We start from the raw sequence: 16,664 nt of genomic DNA on the forward strand, positions 1-16,664 counted from the left end.
GGAGAGGGGAAGGTAGTAACGGTTACAAGTCATTTTGGTGGTAATCTGATTAGGCTTCGGATTACTTTTTAATAAATTTATTCTGATGATTACAAAATTACTCTAAGAAGTAATCGATTACAATTAATTTGATTACTTGAATCGAGTAGCGTACAGGTCTCCGTCTGGATAAGGCCCAGAGAGAGAGCAACGGCAGCTGTAACGTCGCCGCTTGTTGAAAGTGTCGGGAGTTGCATTGAGCCGCAAGTTCCATGCGTGTGGTGTTAAAAAAAATGATAAACAACGTTTACTATGTTATCTTGATTGTGGCATAGAAATGCGACGCCCCAACCATTCATGGTGATCAGTATGCATCAGACTCAAAACCAATGCCAAGGGCACAGACGCTGGCTTCTTGAACTCTGAAAAAAAATCTACACGCTTACTTCTCCGCACAGCACTCCATTAGACAATCAACGCGGCTTACATAGGCAGTTCGGCGAATGACGGTGCCGGTACATAGGACTAGACCAAAAAAGCGGTTTGAGTGGCGACATTAAGCAATGCAAGCGTGACGTTTTGCGTTGCTTAATGTCACAACTCAGACTGCGTTTTTTTGGTCTAATTATATTTTCGACATAGTCATTCGCTAAGCTGCTTCCTTAAGTTGCGATGAATAGCTCTCCGAGTGTTCTGCGGGAAAGACGACACACGGGCTTTTTTTTAGAGTGTGCATCACTCGTCTAGTATTTCAATAAAACAGAATCGAAAATTCGCCTTATAGTGAAACGTGAGATAGAGTAAAATGACGCTACATCAACGCACACGAAATCTATTTAAAGGTGATAAATCTAAAAATGCAAGAAAGCAACCCATTGTTTCATTATTGCAGCGTTCACAAAAACTGCGAGATGCTGTCCTGACTGATCAAACTGAGCATTATCGACGTCTGTTATGGCCCGCAAAGTGGGAACCTCTCTTCCCTTTTGCTTTACTTAGAGTTTTTCCTCAATATCACGAATTAAATACAACGTAGCCATTGGAGGCGATTTTAATCTCAACATGCTAATTGGAACATGTAAATTATAATACAATTTCATGCGCTCATTAAAGCGAATGGATGTGAGATTATGGAAATACTGCAAGAAAAACTACTACTGAATCATCGAAAAAGTTGGATTTATTTAATACAAGCTCGTATATCAAATCTGGCGTGGTGATGGCTTATATAAGCGATCACTTGGGTATATTGTTGTGTATAAAGAAAAAGCAAACTGGGAACATAAAACATAATAATCAGTTCGCCATACACTTTCAGATTACAACGCCTGGTAACTTATACAACTTCAGAGATAAATTATGTTGTTTGGATTGGGATGATGTCCTTTATAAAATTAATGCAGAGGACGCATGATATTTTTCTTAAACAAAACAGGAAAAAAGTATATGAAAGCTGCTTTCCGAAAAAAAAATAGGCACTAATATAAAAGGTTGGAAACCATTGATTACAAAAGAATTACGTATAAATCTTCGCACAAAAAATGTGTTACAAAAAAAAGCTTATGAAAACAAAATCAATCGAACAACTAACAGTTTTCATGCGTCATCGAAACCAATAAACAAAAAATTCTGAAATGCAAAAGAAATCTATTTTGTTTTGTTACTTTTTCTTTTGTGTAATGACAGAGTCAACGTTGTTTAAAAAACACAAAAAAAAACAACTAAAAACTGTCTTGGGTGATTCATGTTGCACAAAACAAGTGGAAGAGATCAGCCACAATGGGTTAAGAGCTCTGAAGACAAACATTGTCAAATGACTTTAATGAGTACTTTATAAATCTAATTAAAAACGTGCCGAGTAAGATGATTGCAAATATTCAATGCTCGAAATAATCAATCCATGTTTTTTAGCCTGTTAATTGTACAATTCCTTTTGGTACCTGCATCACGACTGCTAGCTTAGATTGCTCGGGGGTCAAAAATGAGGCAAAAATATTATTACTATTTAATATTCTTCTTCCTATCTATTATTATTATTATATTATTAATACTATTATATTTAATATGTAACAAATTCCACCTAAAAGGTTAAGTCACAGAATACCTTGTCGGCTTTGACGAACCAGACTGCTTCGTCATGAGTATAGTCCTGGAAAGTAAATGGTGTATTGTGTTGTATTATTATTATTATTAATATTATGTCGCAGCGAGACTTGTGATTCCGATAACGGAAACGTGGATTATGATTTTATATGCTTACAAGTTTGAGATGACCAGAGTAGTGCCTATGTTTTGCTTGGTACATCAAATTGAGAGTTGGTATCGTATAGCCAATGTTTATATCAGTTCTTAAGTACCTTATACCCTGGAGTATTGTCCAGGGACTCTACACGTTTGAAATCTGACAAATTACGCGGTGTGGACTATCTACGGGTGCGGACTATTGAAGCACTTGTATTTTAATGTTGTTCAAAATCACGAGGTATTCCAGATTTCGTACTTGTCAGGTCATGTTAATGATGAGTTCTGTATCATAGAAGTTATTTTTTTGTTTGTAATGATTAAACTTGCCCTTTTCAGGATGCGTGGCTAATGAGAATTCCACGTGCGAACTATGCGGACTATAATATAAAAAATAACAAGTCGCAAGAAAATATTGAACAATATAAAAAAGCGTTTAAAACAAAATGAGCTGCGTAATTCTGTCGACAAAAACCGATGTGCAAAGTAAGAATTACACAAATTTATGCACTACGTGTTTTCTTAGTTTTTTGTTTTTTACATACTTAAAGTTTTTATATCTATATCGTCAGTGCGCATGCGCGCCATGAGAGATCCAAAGTTAAAAATGTGGAATTTTATTCAAATCGATTTTTAAATTGAGTTGTTGCCTGCTTTTGGTCACCACATTGTGCACTTGTTTGTAATAGTCATAGACGAGTTAGGACTGCAGGAGAACACACGTAAGAAATCTGGAGAAGTTCCCATTGGAAGGTTCACCCTGGAAGGAAAAATTAATTAAAACGGTAACTCTTTTGTAAATATCTGGATGGGTGACTTATTAGAACTGTGCTTCACATAAAAGTATGAGAGCATACTTATAGAAAAATCAAGGCAGTAATTTTTCATCAAAGAAAATATTCCAAAACAGAAAGCTTAAGGAACTGATTTATCTCATTGTACAAAAAAAACGCTTTCATTTCAAAAGGACATGGTTTAAAACAACAGCAGGTTTTCCGTTGACTGAATACAATGTCAACGTGAAAATTGTTACCTTCTTGTAGCCTACGCTGAAATGTAAACCGAACTCCTGTCATGAAAATTTTACATCATATCATTTCGTAGGTATTCACTCATATTCACTTATCAATGATTGTGTTAAGATGCTTTGACCGTTTTCATTTAACAATAAAATGAAGCACTCTTCCGTTCTAGTAGTTTTAACGCTATTGCCACCGAGGTTGCAACTCCAAGTAACTAAAAATGTTATAAAAGTTCATATACAAAAAAAAAAAATCAGGCCAGAATATTGAACACAACAAGAATTTAAATGACCTCGTTGTGCACATTTTCGTGCTCTATTATCCTGGGAAGTATATTTTTTTGTGTCTAGTTTTTTATTTTCAAATTCTCCAACGTTTCTTGTTAATCATAACTTCGCCTTTGTACACCCTGTTTGGCCAACGCCACCGAAACTGTATTTATTGTTTACCTAAGCTAACAGGGTTCATAAAGACACATGCTTGCGGTACTGTCAGTGGAATGTCTTTTATCGTTTTCTGCTCACAATTTTTCTCCGTGAATACCCCCGGATACCATGATCACGATGTGCAAGACGGACGGTTGATTGGTCTAACTAGCACGCCGATTCCAACGTCCTGACGGGTTAGAGGTATAGGGGAGATGGTAAGGCCAGTTCGCTCAAATTTTAACGCCCTCAAGAACGATCAAGCACTCACACAGAGTGAATACAAGTGCTGCGTCGGCGCGCTGCCGCAGCTCGTGTTTAATCAGTGTTTCAGTTGACCCTAGGGGTCCAAATCGTTGAGTTGATGCTGTCGTTGTGTGATTATGATTCTTAATGAGGAGCCAGTGAACAGGGATTAAGGATACTTAGTAACAACTTGCTGCGGTAGTTAGGAATACGGGACGAGCTTTCGTAGTGGCAGCAATGCTAAAAATATTAGACATACATTCTCAAGATCGACGCGATTTATAATCTCACCCGCCAACCTTTACTTCCTTTAAAGAAAATCTTTTATTTAATATTGTAATTATTTAGTGCATGCAACTCATTTAACTTTAAAAACGCAAACACGTACTTTCCGCACAAATTCATCTGATTGCTATTGAGAAGTTGAGAATCAACTTGTTCCACCGAAGCGCTACTTTAGGGGTCTGATCCTGCGTGTATTGCGGCTTACTCTATAAATATTTTGCAAAATTATTCTGATCTATGAGCTTCGTAATATTTTTAAATATCTATAAACTCCGTACTTCTGCTAGTGAGGCGTGTGTTTACTAAAAATCGTAGGGGTGCAGGCGAGCTGGTGAATATTAACCGTGTTGAAATTAACCTGAGGCTGGGGTAGACAAGAAACATGAAAACGTAGAAGGGACAAAAATAGACAGGAGGATATCTTGAGACGTCGTCCTGTCTATTTTCTGCCCCTTCTACTTTTTGGTGTTTCTTCTCTACCCGATCCTCAGGTTAATTTCAACATGGTGTGTTTAGTGCATATGACCCATACATAACGCTAGTAAAAGCAAGCCTTTAGATACTGACTTTATTGTGGCTAAGCAATGAGGATTTTTTGAGGTCCTCGTTTAGCTGTCGCAGTCGAGAGAGCGCCTTTAGAGCGCGCAACACTAGAGCGCCGACATTACAGCGCGCGACATTAGGGCGCTGCGACAGTAGCGCGCTTGACTCTAGAGCACACGTCACGACAGCGCACGGCCAGTTGAGCGCGCGACACCAGAGCGCATGACCAGACGAGCGCGCGACACTAAAGCGCACAACCAGTGTAGCGTGCGACACCAGAGCGCACCCGAGTTGAGCGAACATCGCAAAATGTGCGATGAACCCGCGGCTCCACAGACAGAACAAAATTGGGCGACTCATCGGATCGGAGCATTGGTAGTTTTCGATTGATTAAATATTCCTTTAATGAAAAAAAAAAAATAAAACGGGTACGACTCTTTCTAACCAATTGTTTATACTGACATCGGAGAGAAACGGGGGCAAGGGAGTGGGGCATATTGGTACGGGGCATGCCTGCATTTGGGTAGAGCAGCGAGTCTAAGATTTCTTCACTATGCCCGCGGTGCGCCTCTGAGATATACTATAAATAGTATACTTTTTGCTATATTTGGTCTATTCTTGATAAGCCTTTGGGCTTTAATCTATTTGGTTGCTATTTAGACGTCCCTCACATGGCTTTAAATAGTATTGTGACGTCCATGACCGTAATAGAGAAAGCTCAGCGCTAAAAGCTATCAGCAAAAAACACACCGAAGGAAAGCTCAGCGCAATTTTATCGGATGCAAAGCTTTCCAGCCTTTTGATGGATACAGGGAAACGTCCCCTGGAAATCTGTGAAATATATTTGTGCATATTTTTTTCCAAAATCTTCATTCGTTGACGCGTTGCTTACGGTGACGTCACCTTCTGTTGTTCATAGAACACAACCTGAAGGCAACGCCCCTTCTGCATGTCCCAGAAAAGCTTACAAAGAAAAAAAAAACAGAAGAAAAAAACCGAAAAACAACCGCATCTCCACGTGGTGAATGATGTTGATTGGGGCGAAGCTCTGGTGGTGCTTGTCTGCGTAGACGCTGAGCCGCAGCATGCCGAGCCTTTCGTTCGCTTTCATCCATGTCACGCTGCGGTCAAATGCTCAAGAGCGTATATAACCACGTTCCGTACCACACATTCTCTTTCTAACATGGATGAAAACGAACGAAAGGCTCTGCATGCTGCGGCTCAGCGTCTACGCTGACAAGCACTACCAGAGCTTCGCCCAAATCAACATCATTCACCACGTGGAGATGTGTTTTTTTTTGTACTTTTTTGCCCTACACGAGCACGGGAGCACGTGCTCACGTGCTCGAGAGCACCAGCACCCAGCGCTGGACATCGGACGGACATACGGACATGTCTAGCCGCTAAGGAGCTTGGCCCCTAAAAAATACTTGTTTATCACTTTGTCTGTTCTTTGCATTCTACACAACCGTGGCTTCTCCACCTTTGTTCTTAGAAAGTAGTTCAATCTTCTGAGGCTGAAATAGAGTGCTTTGATTCAGAAAAATACGGAGACCAAAGATTTCAGAAATATACCAATATCGAAGAAAAAACCGCTGCAGAAACAGAAATAAAAGTTCGAGCTGAAACGTTTAGGGATGAATAGAGATCAAACTTGTACACAAGGATAGTGCCAAGGTAGTAAATCTAAAGGATTCATTGTAAAATTCGGAGGTAAGATTTTTTTCCGACAAAAACGTCTCCAGAGACAGAACCTATGCGTCAAGATCTCTAGCGGCCAGATTCCGGAAAGCGCGTAAGAAATGGTGTCTGCCCCACCGGATGCTGTGGGTCTCGCCCCAGCGCTCCATCCCTCCACTACGCAGACATCAATGCATATTTCATTTTTATATTCGGTACAGGTTCCCAGATTAAGCGTTTAGTACAATTGTCATCTCTGACAATATGAATGGTTGGCGTATGAAACTTGGCATGAGAGCTCCTTTCCCGAAAATGATCTTGAAAACTCCGTAATACGATTAAGCATTTTACATGTTGCTTCTTAACTTCTGGACGTTTTAAAATAATTTAAAATAAAAATTAGTCAGAACGGCGGTGAACTTTATCAATTAAAATCAAAGAGCTAATGAAGCTACGTCAGATGCGATGGGTTTTACTGCAAAAATGAAAGGTACTTATATTCTTTCCCTTTTTGTTCCGTTGTCAGCATTTTGTAACACTCGTTGGTTTGTCACGCGCAAAAATTTCGACGACTCATTCGTAATAACATTGCTGAATTCCGCGGGATTAATCACAGCGGGTTTTAAATAAAGTCGGGCCACTCGGGTCGGCCCACTCACGCAGGACATGTTGTGCGCTCTGATGACGGGCGCTCTAATGACACGTGCGCTACTGTCGCTGCGCTCTCGAGTCGCGCGTGCTAACGTCGCGGCGCTCTCGAGTCATGCGCTCAAACGTCGTGGCGCTCTACTGTCGGCGCTCTAATGTCGGCGCTCTTGTGTCGTGCGCTCTAGAGTTGTACAGCCGTCGCAGTCACCCTTTCTAAAGTAAGCTGTAATACGATATAAGGAAATCCAGTTTAACTTTCGCGGGAGGTCTGCAGGCAAGAACTCAAAAAGACGTTTGCCAGCCAGCACCGACGCGAGAGGGCCGAAGAGCTGCTTCGAACAAGGAGTCAAGGCCTAGATGAGAGACACACCAGCTTAGTCTAGGATGCTCTGCACCTGAACGCTCGCGCCGACCCTCAAGCCAGCAACAAAAAGAAGCTGAGGATCCTCATGTGAGGTGTAAAGGATGATATTTTCTTTGGTCTTGTTCGCAACCGCACTTCTACCATCGAATATTTTATCACTGAGCCCATAAATATAAGACGTGCCACTCTCGCAAGAGCCAGCCACTACCATCAACACTCGAGTGTAGCTGCTTCTTCGCTTCCCTGCTACGACATCAGTTTCAGCTTCACTGGCATCCACAACATCATTCGTGAAGTCGTCCAGAAATAGCTGAAGAAGCTGCTGCCCGCTGCCACTGGCCCGGCCCCATTTTTCGTCGCCAAAGTAGTAAGAGAGAAGGTTCAGCGAGCCATCCAGCCAGAGGCTCCCGTCATCGTGGCCCCACCCGAAGGGACATTGGTGACATACACTGCAGTAGCCCGACGGTCGCCGCCGGTTGCTCCCCTCAACCTGGCGCGACTTTGACGAGACGACCCTTCTACGCAGTATCTCCGACGCCAGGAAGATCGAGCGCGCGTGCTTGGTGAACCAGTTGTGCCAAGAAAGACATACGTCTGGCGAACAGCTGACCGACGACCTGTGTGCTTCCACTGCGTTGAAGCTGGCCACGAATGTCGACAATATGCTTAGCGTAAAATTGGACTTGTACGGTTCGCGGGAGACTACCTGTGTCTGAGGTACGGTGTGCGACCGAGGGATATTAATTAGTTCTCGCGCCGGCCACCATTCCCTGGGCAAGCTCCTCACCGAGGATCCCGCTCGCAGTCCCCGCGCCGTCCCGTGTCACCTCCTTGTCAATCCCGTCGAAAGAGGCGTTTGCCCGTTTCCCGCAGGGAAAACTAAGTGTGGCAAAGCCCGGAGGTGGCGTGGCCGGGGACGACCGAAGGACGCCGGAGCGCTCCCACTCTTTTGACTCCACGCATGGCAACGACGACTCTTCTGCAACCGTGCCAAACAACCTAGACATTGTAATCGACGGCCGCGAAGCATCAGCACTTTTGAAGATTGGGGCAGACAACTCAGACCTGAATGGGAGGCTCTTTCGATGCAGAAGGCTATGACGCACGACGGTGGACCACAAAGTCGAACCGCCGGAGGACACCTTTTTAAACCCGTCGGAAAGTGCACTGCCCTAGCCGAGATCCATGGCGAGACGTACCCTGTAAATTTCTCGTTCCACAAGACTCTGCCAGAGATGTCATTTTTGGCATGGACTTACTGTGTTAATACCGCGCCGTCATGGGACATGAACAGAATAAATTGATGCTGCGGACACTGGTTTCGCCTCCAGAGAAACTCCAAACCCTGAGTCCTAGTCGCTGCCAACCACGTGAACATTCTGCCGCAATCAAGTGTTGTTGTACCCGTCGTAACCGATGCAGCTACCTGCGGCGAAGTTCTAAGGGAAGACAACCTTCAATTGCTCCTGAGAAAAGGTATCGGCGTCGCAAGAGGAGTAGCTGAACTTTAAAATGGGCGCACTGGGGTCGTCGTGATGAACTTCCGACAAGAAACGCAACAGCTCACGAAAGAGCAGCTATCGGTCACGTCGAGGAGCTCCGAAGCTCCGCCGAAATTGGCGCAATTACAGAAGAATCCTCGCCACTTCAGCAAGACTGTACACCACCAGCGCTGCCCGGCAATGACCCTAAGCTTCCAGGTCCGAAACGACGGCAGCGTATTAACCTCCTCTCCGAATAGAGCCACTGCTTTACGACGTCGGTGAAGGGACGCCACACCGCCGCTGCTAACCACCGCATCGTTGCCAAGGACGACGTGCTTCCTGTGTATTGATCGCCGTACCGCGTCTGCGCAAAAAAAAGAGAGGTCATCCAGGAGCAACTTTATGAGATGCTGAACGACGACCTAATCAAGCATTCAAGCAGTCCGTGGGCCACTCCAGTCGTACTAGTTAAGAAGAAGGACGGAAAGCTTAGGTTCTGCGTGGTCTAGCGGAAACTGAAGGCAGCGACGAACAAAAAGATGGTACCCACTCCACCGCATCGACGACACGGTAGACCGGCTACGTCACTTTCAATACTTTTTATCGATGAACCTGAAGAGCAGCTATTGGCAGATCGAAGTGGAAGAACGGGACTGAGAGAAGACAGCTTTCTTCAGGGCGGATGGACTGTACGAGTTCAAGCTCTTCCGCTGGCTGGCAAGTTGCTGGCGCCGTGCATAGCCCTTCGGACTACGCACGGCGCCAGAAGCGTTTTAGCGTGTCATGGACACCGTACTGGCAGAACTGAATTGGCAGAGCTGCCTTGTCTAGCTGAACGATGTCGAAGTGTTTTCCGGCGACTACGAGAAGCACTTACGACGACTCCGAGCTATTCTCCAAGCCATACGTACCGCCGGAGTCTTCCTCAATCCGTCGAAGTCTCGGTTCGCCTATGACGAACTGAAATTCCTAAGTCGCGTGTTTAGTAACGAAGGCGTTTGCCCAGACCCAGAGAAGACTCGCGCCGTCGCAGAATTTACAGCGCCCGAAGACGAGAAGGCTGTGCAAAGATTCTTTGGACCATGTGCCTACGCTTAGCGCTTCGTTCAAGGTTCGCAAGGATTTACGCACCGCTCACAAACCTCAGGATGGGCGCCGAGAAGTTCATTTGGGTCGAGGGGCAGCAGCAGGCACTCGACGAGCTGAAGCGAAGGCTCCAGACTCATCCTGTTTTTCGACACTTCGATCAGGATGCGGAAACCGAGATTCACACGGACGCTAGAAACGCAGGACTTGAAGCGATACTGGTTGAAGTGCAAGGAGGCACCGAGTGAGTCATTGCCTGCATAAGTCGGACACTGTCCAAGGCGGAGATAATTTACTCCACGACTGAAGAAGAATGTCTTGCGGTCGTCTGGTTAATCACGAAGTTTCGTAGGTACTTGTACGGGAGCCCGTTCCGCGTAGTCAAGGACCACCAGTTGCTCTGCTGGCTTGCGAACTTCAAGGACGACCCGTCAGGATGCCTCGCTGGATGGGATCTCATATTACAAGAGGTCAACATGACTGGCCTACAAGTGAGGTCGCAATCACGACGATCGCGACTGCCTGTCAAGAGCCCCGTCGAAACGCCTTCCAGTAGCAGCGACGAGGATGACAACGAGTGCGTCATAGGCGCAGTGAATACCGATGACATGGCACGACGTCAACGAGACGGTCCTGAAAGGAGCGCACTAATAGAGCATATAGAAGGGCAAGGGAGTACCATGCCACGCAGTTTCTCATGAGCCGTGTCGACATTCGCATTTGAAAAAGTGTACTCTACAAGGAGAACTTCGGGGACAACAACCCGGCGTGGATGCTGGTAATCTCTACCGATCTTCGAGAGAATATCTTTCAAGCCTGCCACGACGACCCGAAGTCCGGACACCTCGGTTGCAGCCGGGTACTGGCCCGTAGTTGTGAAAAGTATTACTGCCCCACGCTTCCTAAAACCGTCTACATCTACACACGATTATGGTACGAGTGCTAGCGACGCAGGAAACCGCCGACGAAGCCGGCTGATCTGCTGCAGTCAATTCCTCCGACAACTGCACCACTCCAGCAGATCCGAGTGAATCTACTTGGTTGTTTTCTGCAGTCAATCCTGGGAAACCGTTGGATAATCGTAATCATTGATTATCTAACACGATACGCCGAGACAAAAGCCCTTCTGTCGGGGTCTGCTGTGGAACTCGCCAAGTTTTTCGTCGAGTCCGTCGTTTTACGACATTGCGCCCTCAAGTCCTTATTACAGTTCGGGGATCATCACTCATGCTGCAGCTGACGCAAGAAATTCTTCACCTCAGCCGGACTTGCCATCGTCGCACCACGGCCTACCACCCGCAGAACAACAAGCTGACGGAGCGGCTTAACAAACTGTCACATGATCTTCTCGTACATCGACATAGAGCGCAAGACGTGAGAGAATGTGTTGCCCTACGTCACGTTCGCCTACAACGCTCCGCTTCAAGAGACCAGCGGAGGTATACATTTACAGCTGGTACATGGTCGGAAATTAACAACAATGTTGTGCGCTTTGCTGCCCCACGAGTCAACTAACGATGGGAGCGACGACGCTCAGGTGGTAGCGCAACGGGCCGAAGGAGTCTGCCAGCTCGCCCTGCTCCGGATTTAAAACCAGCAACGCTACAACCTTCGTCGTCGTGACGTCCACTTTAAGCGCGGAGACGAGGTGTGGGTGTGGGCACGTATTCGGCCGCCGCGGTCTCAACACGAAGCTGTTCAAACGCTACTTCGTACCCTACAAAGTGCTTCGCCGCTTCGGGGATCTAAACTACGTGTTGATGCCGGACAGAACATTGACTACATCATGCCGTTCTGCGGGACCGGGAGCCGTCCATGTCGTGCGTCTCAAACCGTACTACAGTCAATAGGACTTTGAATTGCATTCTTGTACTACGCTCGATAGGGCCGTGTTTTACAAGCTTCCGTAGTGCCCCACTACTTTTTTTTTTTTGTTTTGCTGTTTTGTTTTCTGGCAAGTTGCATCGAGACGATGCGCTTTTAAAAGGGGGTAGTAATGCCACACTCGCCGCCGAACGAGCGCGTACGTGGCCGAATGGTTACCGCGCTTGGCTATCGCTCGGAGGCTCCAGATTCGATTACAGGGAGCGGATTTCACTTTTATTTATTCTTTCAACTTGACATTCTCGTAAGTTCAAGAGCCTCGTCATCTTATAGAGTTACGAATGTTCTACGCGCTTAACGTTCTGCGCCGAATGTTCCAGAACCCCACGCTGGTACAAAAGATGCTCTGCGTGGCGGTCCGGAGTCAGTGTCACTACTGCGATCGTTTGTGCTACTCCGCCGACCTTCGATATCTGTGACGCTACTTCTTTGTATGTTTTGTTTTCGGCACAAGTTCGCCAAATTAAATGTTTGATTTCTGTACATTTGTCACCTCGTCATCAGTTATTCGTGATAATATGAGCCATACAGAAGGCTAATAAGAGCAAGCCTTGAGATACAGATTTTATTGTGGCTAAGCAATGAGGATTCATTAGGCCCTTGTTAAGCTGGCTCAGTCATACCTTTTAAATTAAGCTATATATAAATAAAACCAAACACAATTAAAAAAGGGATTTGGTAAAGTGGTTAGATGGGCGAGTTGGTAATTATTGCACATGGTTAAAATTGCGAACAAATAGAAAGGAACAGTGAAGAGGGAAGAGAAAGGAACAAGTACTTGTCTCTTCTTTCTTCCCTATTTACAGTTGCTTTCTATTTTTGCGCAATTTTAACCATGTTCAAAAAGGATTTGTTTGAGTACATTATGCAGATTAAACGTTCAAAACACAGATGTTTCAAAACTTGAAGAAACATAACTACATGAATACCGCTTGGAAAGCGGGTGAAAAGGGAACATTTCCCAAAAGACTAACTATGCGATTTTATGAAACTTCGGCTGTACTATAACTATGAGTGTCTTTTCTAATAGACGTATATAAGAATGATTGTACACTACGAAATACAGAATTTACGGGTGTCCCTCTGCTATGTCTGAAGTATAAAGCTTTTGCAATAAGGTTCAGGCAAAACTGACTTCAAACATTGAGAAGTAGGGATTATTGAGCAGTGAAGCTCGTGAGTGAACATACTGGAAAGATATGGAAACGAGGAGACGCCAAAAATGGAAAAAAAATCAAAATATGATTTGGTGCTTGTTACACTTTTTGCGTCCCCTCGTCGCCAGGGTTTTTCAGTCTGTTCCAACTTCCAATATGTCTTGTTTTACATCTTCCCGTTTGTGAAAAACTTCAGTCGTACGATAAACAAAACTGAATAAACTTTTGCAAACGCAACGGAGAATTTCGTGTCATTACAGTGCTTGTTATAGTGACATGTGGAATTATCTATGAGGATCTCGTTTCACTCCAACAAACATTGACTCACCGATACTTGGCAGGGCTGTGGGGGTCATATTGTATATCATATCGCAGCCTTTCTGCACTAATATTTTCGCACCGGACCTAAAAAAAGACAAAAAATATAGACGTTTGCAAATCTTTTTAACGCCGTATTAAAGCTCAGCTTTTGAGGAAAAGGAGGGAAGGGTTCGGAAGGGAGTGTGTGCACCTCCTCCTCCCCCTCCGTACCTCCCCTCTTCCTGGCCTTCAGACCTCTTAGTTAGCGGGAAGTCCTTTGCTATATTTCGCGCTAGTGTTAGCGGACAAATTCAGGAAAAAGTATTCCGCTAAATCTAGCGCGGAAATTGAATGGGTGTCGAGGTCACGTGACGTGAATTTCCCCGCTAAATTTAGGGGAGAAATATTTCCGCTAAGTTTGACAGGAAAAAATTTCCGTTAAACTTAGCGGGAAACTGAAATGATGATGAGGTCTCGCGACGAAAAGTTCTCCGCTAAATTTAGCGGAAAAATTTTACCGGGAGATTTAGTGGAAATGTTTCCAAAATGCAACCCGCGCAATTACGCAGACGCCGACACCGACACTGAAGCCGACGCCAACGGCGACGGAAACGCCGCTCAAACCGGATGCGGGCGCCTAAGAGCTGTGCTCTGAAACGTAGCGAAAAACATACAGCTAATCGAAGGCTATCTTCTTCAATATATTGCGATTATTTAGTTTTTGTTGGCTGTAAAATTTACTTTTGAGTCTTGAATTCCCATGAGGGTGAATGCTTCTATTGCATCTGGTATAAGTTTGTTCTAGAAGGTATACTAGACAATCCACAAGAAGAGATCAGCTGTATGTTCAATACATCACATCTTCTCAGTCATCGGTATGTGTATAATGTTTTTTATAGACCAGCAGATATAGTACTCTAAAAAAATAATTTTGTACTTGCATTAAAAAGGTATAATAAAAAGTATATACTTGGTTTATATGTGGAGTTAAATAATACTATATTATAATATACTTTGTATGCGATAGTGGCCAAACTGGGTAAAGGACCGCGGCAGAGTTCAACAGACTATTAAACGAAAAGTACACTTAATATGTGCTAAACGTGTTCTTAAGGTGCTTGGAGTATTCCACGGTCTACTTTTTATATATTTGAAGTTTCGTTGGTGTATTGCTCTTTGCCAAGAAACAAAAAAATCACATGAAATTCGCTTTTTATTTGTTGTCACATGGCCAAAAGGGACATGACAAAAGGGAACTCAGGCAGATAGCTCTTCATGAGCAGCCTGACAAAGGACCCATATCCCCATGCAGTTTGTAACAGCATTCTACACATATGTCCTTAATTATGAAAGGAAACAGAGTGCGTCAGAATATCTGGCCTTCATATGGAAGTATGAAATGGTTTCTCTTGTGGTAATAGATATGTGTTTTTATCTTTTGACTTAAGTGTAATGCCAAGGAGTTGTGCTAAAAGTAACCTTCTTCCAAGGAGTGGATATTGAAATGTGCAACTGGACCTGGCACCAAATCCTGCCGCCGAGATTAATATTATCGACATTTGTTAAATACTATGCACTAAATGTATGAAGCATATCAAAATAAACTTACCATAGCATTTGAAAGGAAAAACAGCTGGTCTCCTGTTAAGTTTAACCCAGGAAGCACCTCGTCAGTGTCATTGAACTTTCTGAACGCCTTAAAGTAAAGGGAGAGCAAAGATCGATAAATTAATCTTAAGCTAGATATATTGACTGCACAGCAAGGCTTAATTTAACTCCTCTAACTTTCTTACCAGATACGCCGCTCTTAGGCCAGAATTGTCGGCAATATTTTCACCCTGAGTATTTATTCCGTTTAGCTGAAAAAACAAAAACAAAACACAAACAAATTTACGTTACATTATTGGAAAGAGCGTAAAATACTATAAATAATCGCTCATACTTCCAGAATCAGAATGCACATTTCTCCATAACTTCAATCTATTCGCTTTACCTCGAAAGTGTAAGTACTGATCAACGAGAGCTAGGGTGCACATGAGATGAGTAAGGCAGCGATTTTCCCGAAACATTACTGGCTCACTTTGTCATACTATATTAAATGGTATGTGAATTGAAGAAAGGCATGAGCTACAGGGGAGTCAAGAAGCAGTGGGACATGGATTCACTACTTTACTCTTCCGTTGCTTTTAAATATATCATAAAACTTTCAGTATCTTTTATTTATAATAACGTCACCTCTCATTCTCTCTCTATATATATATCTCGAAACTCTCTTATACATTGAGTATGGTGATCTATGTTCACATTGCTAATGAACTAGACTGTTTCAAGCATGTGCTTGACGAGATTGGGGAAGTGCGGGTTAGTGGTGCAAAAAACACAATCTTGTGAAATGTTCACCACTTTTTACGAGACAATTAATTTAACACACAAACCATCTAAACGTGTCAAGTATTTTTTCAGAACTTTTGTTCCAAGAACGTTAATTATGCAGTTGTTTTCAGGTAAAGGGGAATATTTTTCAACTTGTTCAACTAGTCGAAGATTTTGTGTAATGAAGCGGTTCATCTGAGTGGTGATGTAATCATGGGCGTTGGAATGTAATCTCAAGAGAGAGAGGAAGAAAGAAATCAGTTTCCCTCATAGTTTACGGACCAATAAAGATTGGCTTTTGGGAACATTTGGCCTTGAGGCACTGACATTTTTCCTGTGCTTAAAACATGTGCGGTATTATAAAATAACACCAAGTGTACTTTCGGCTCGATTTTTTTTTGTTATAGTAACTTTCTTTATATATAGTTTTTTAATCAGTGACCACACACAGCTACTTGAATCAAGCTCTGGCTTCTGCCACAAAGCAATGGTTTAGTACAGCACAGGTAGCGTTTTTATTCTTTTGGAGTAACGAGGCGTTTGACCTCGTGTCTCAGCACATTGTTCCCTATTGTAGTTTACTGTCCCAAGACACTAATTGCTGAAGAATATCATATTTCTGAAACCGGGTGGCGAATTTTACCATATAGCAACACTTTTGCTCACAAACTTCATTCATTTTGTTTGTCCTTTTTTTTAAACGGAATGTAATTTAACGATGCGAATGTTTCGATATCAGTGAGCACGAGATCTGCCAGACCATGCAGACCACTCATTGCGCCCTCTTGTTAGTTCAGATTACTGCTTGCCTCTAGTCTACGGCCCTCGTCCCTTGGCCCGGTGTTTACAGTTCAACTTTGAATCACGATTACTTCAGTCTTCACGATGAGGCGTATCAACACCGAAATGACACAACTTATCTGCCGGGTAACCTGTTATTGAAAACT

General features: G+C 43.7%; 1 protein-coding gene across 1 annotated transcript in view; it reads right to left on the reverse strand.

Annotated features, from left to right (window-relative positions):
• Positions 1-2,814: 2,814 nt before the first annotated feature.
• The window catches only part of LOC120837655 (neprilysin-4-like), a 188,213-nt gene continuing 174,363 nt past the window's right edge, over positions 2,815-16,664 (reverse strand). The window contains exons 18-21 of the mRNA XM_042290885.1: positions 15,138-15,203; positions 14,954-15,040; positions 13,373-13,449; positions 2,815-2,980 (exon numbers count right to left, since the gene is read on the reverse strand). Coding sequence (XP_042146819.1) covers positions 2,881-2,980; positions 13,373-13,449; positions 14,954-15,040; positions 15,138-15,203 — 330 coding nt within the window. The 3' untranslated portion in view covers positions 2,815-2,880. The remainder of the gene's footprint in view (positions 2,981-13,372; positions 13,450-14,953; positions 15,041-15,137; positions 15,204-16,664) is intronic.

This window comes from Ixodes scapularis, unplaced genomic scaffold (assembly GCF_016920785.2).
Source record: "Ixodes scapularis isolate PalLabHiFi unplaced genomic scaffold, ASM1692078v2 PGA_scaffold1__304_contigs__length_218370807, whole genome shotgun sequence".
In the NCBI taxonomy this organism is placed as follows: domain Eukaryota; kingdom Metazoa; phylum Arthropoda; class Arachnida; order Ixodida; family Ixodidae; genus Ixodes; species Ixodes scapularis.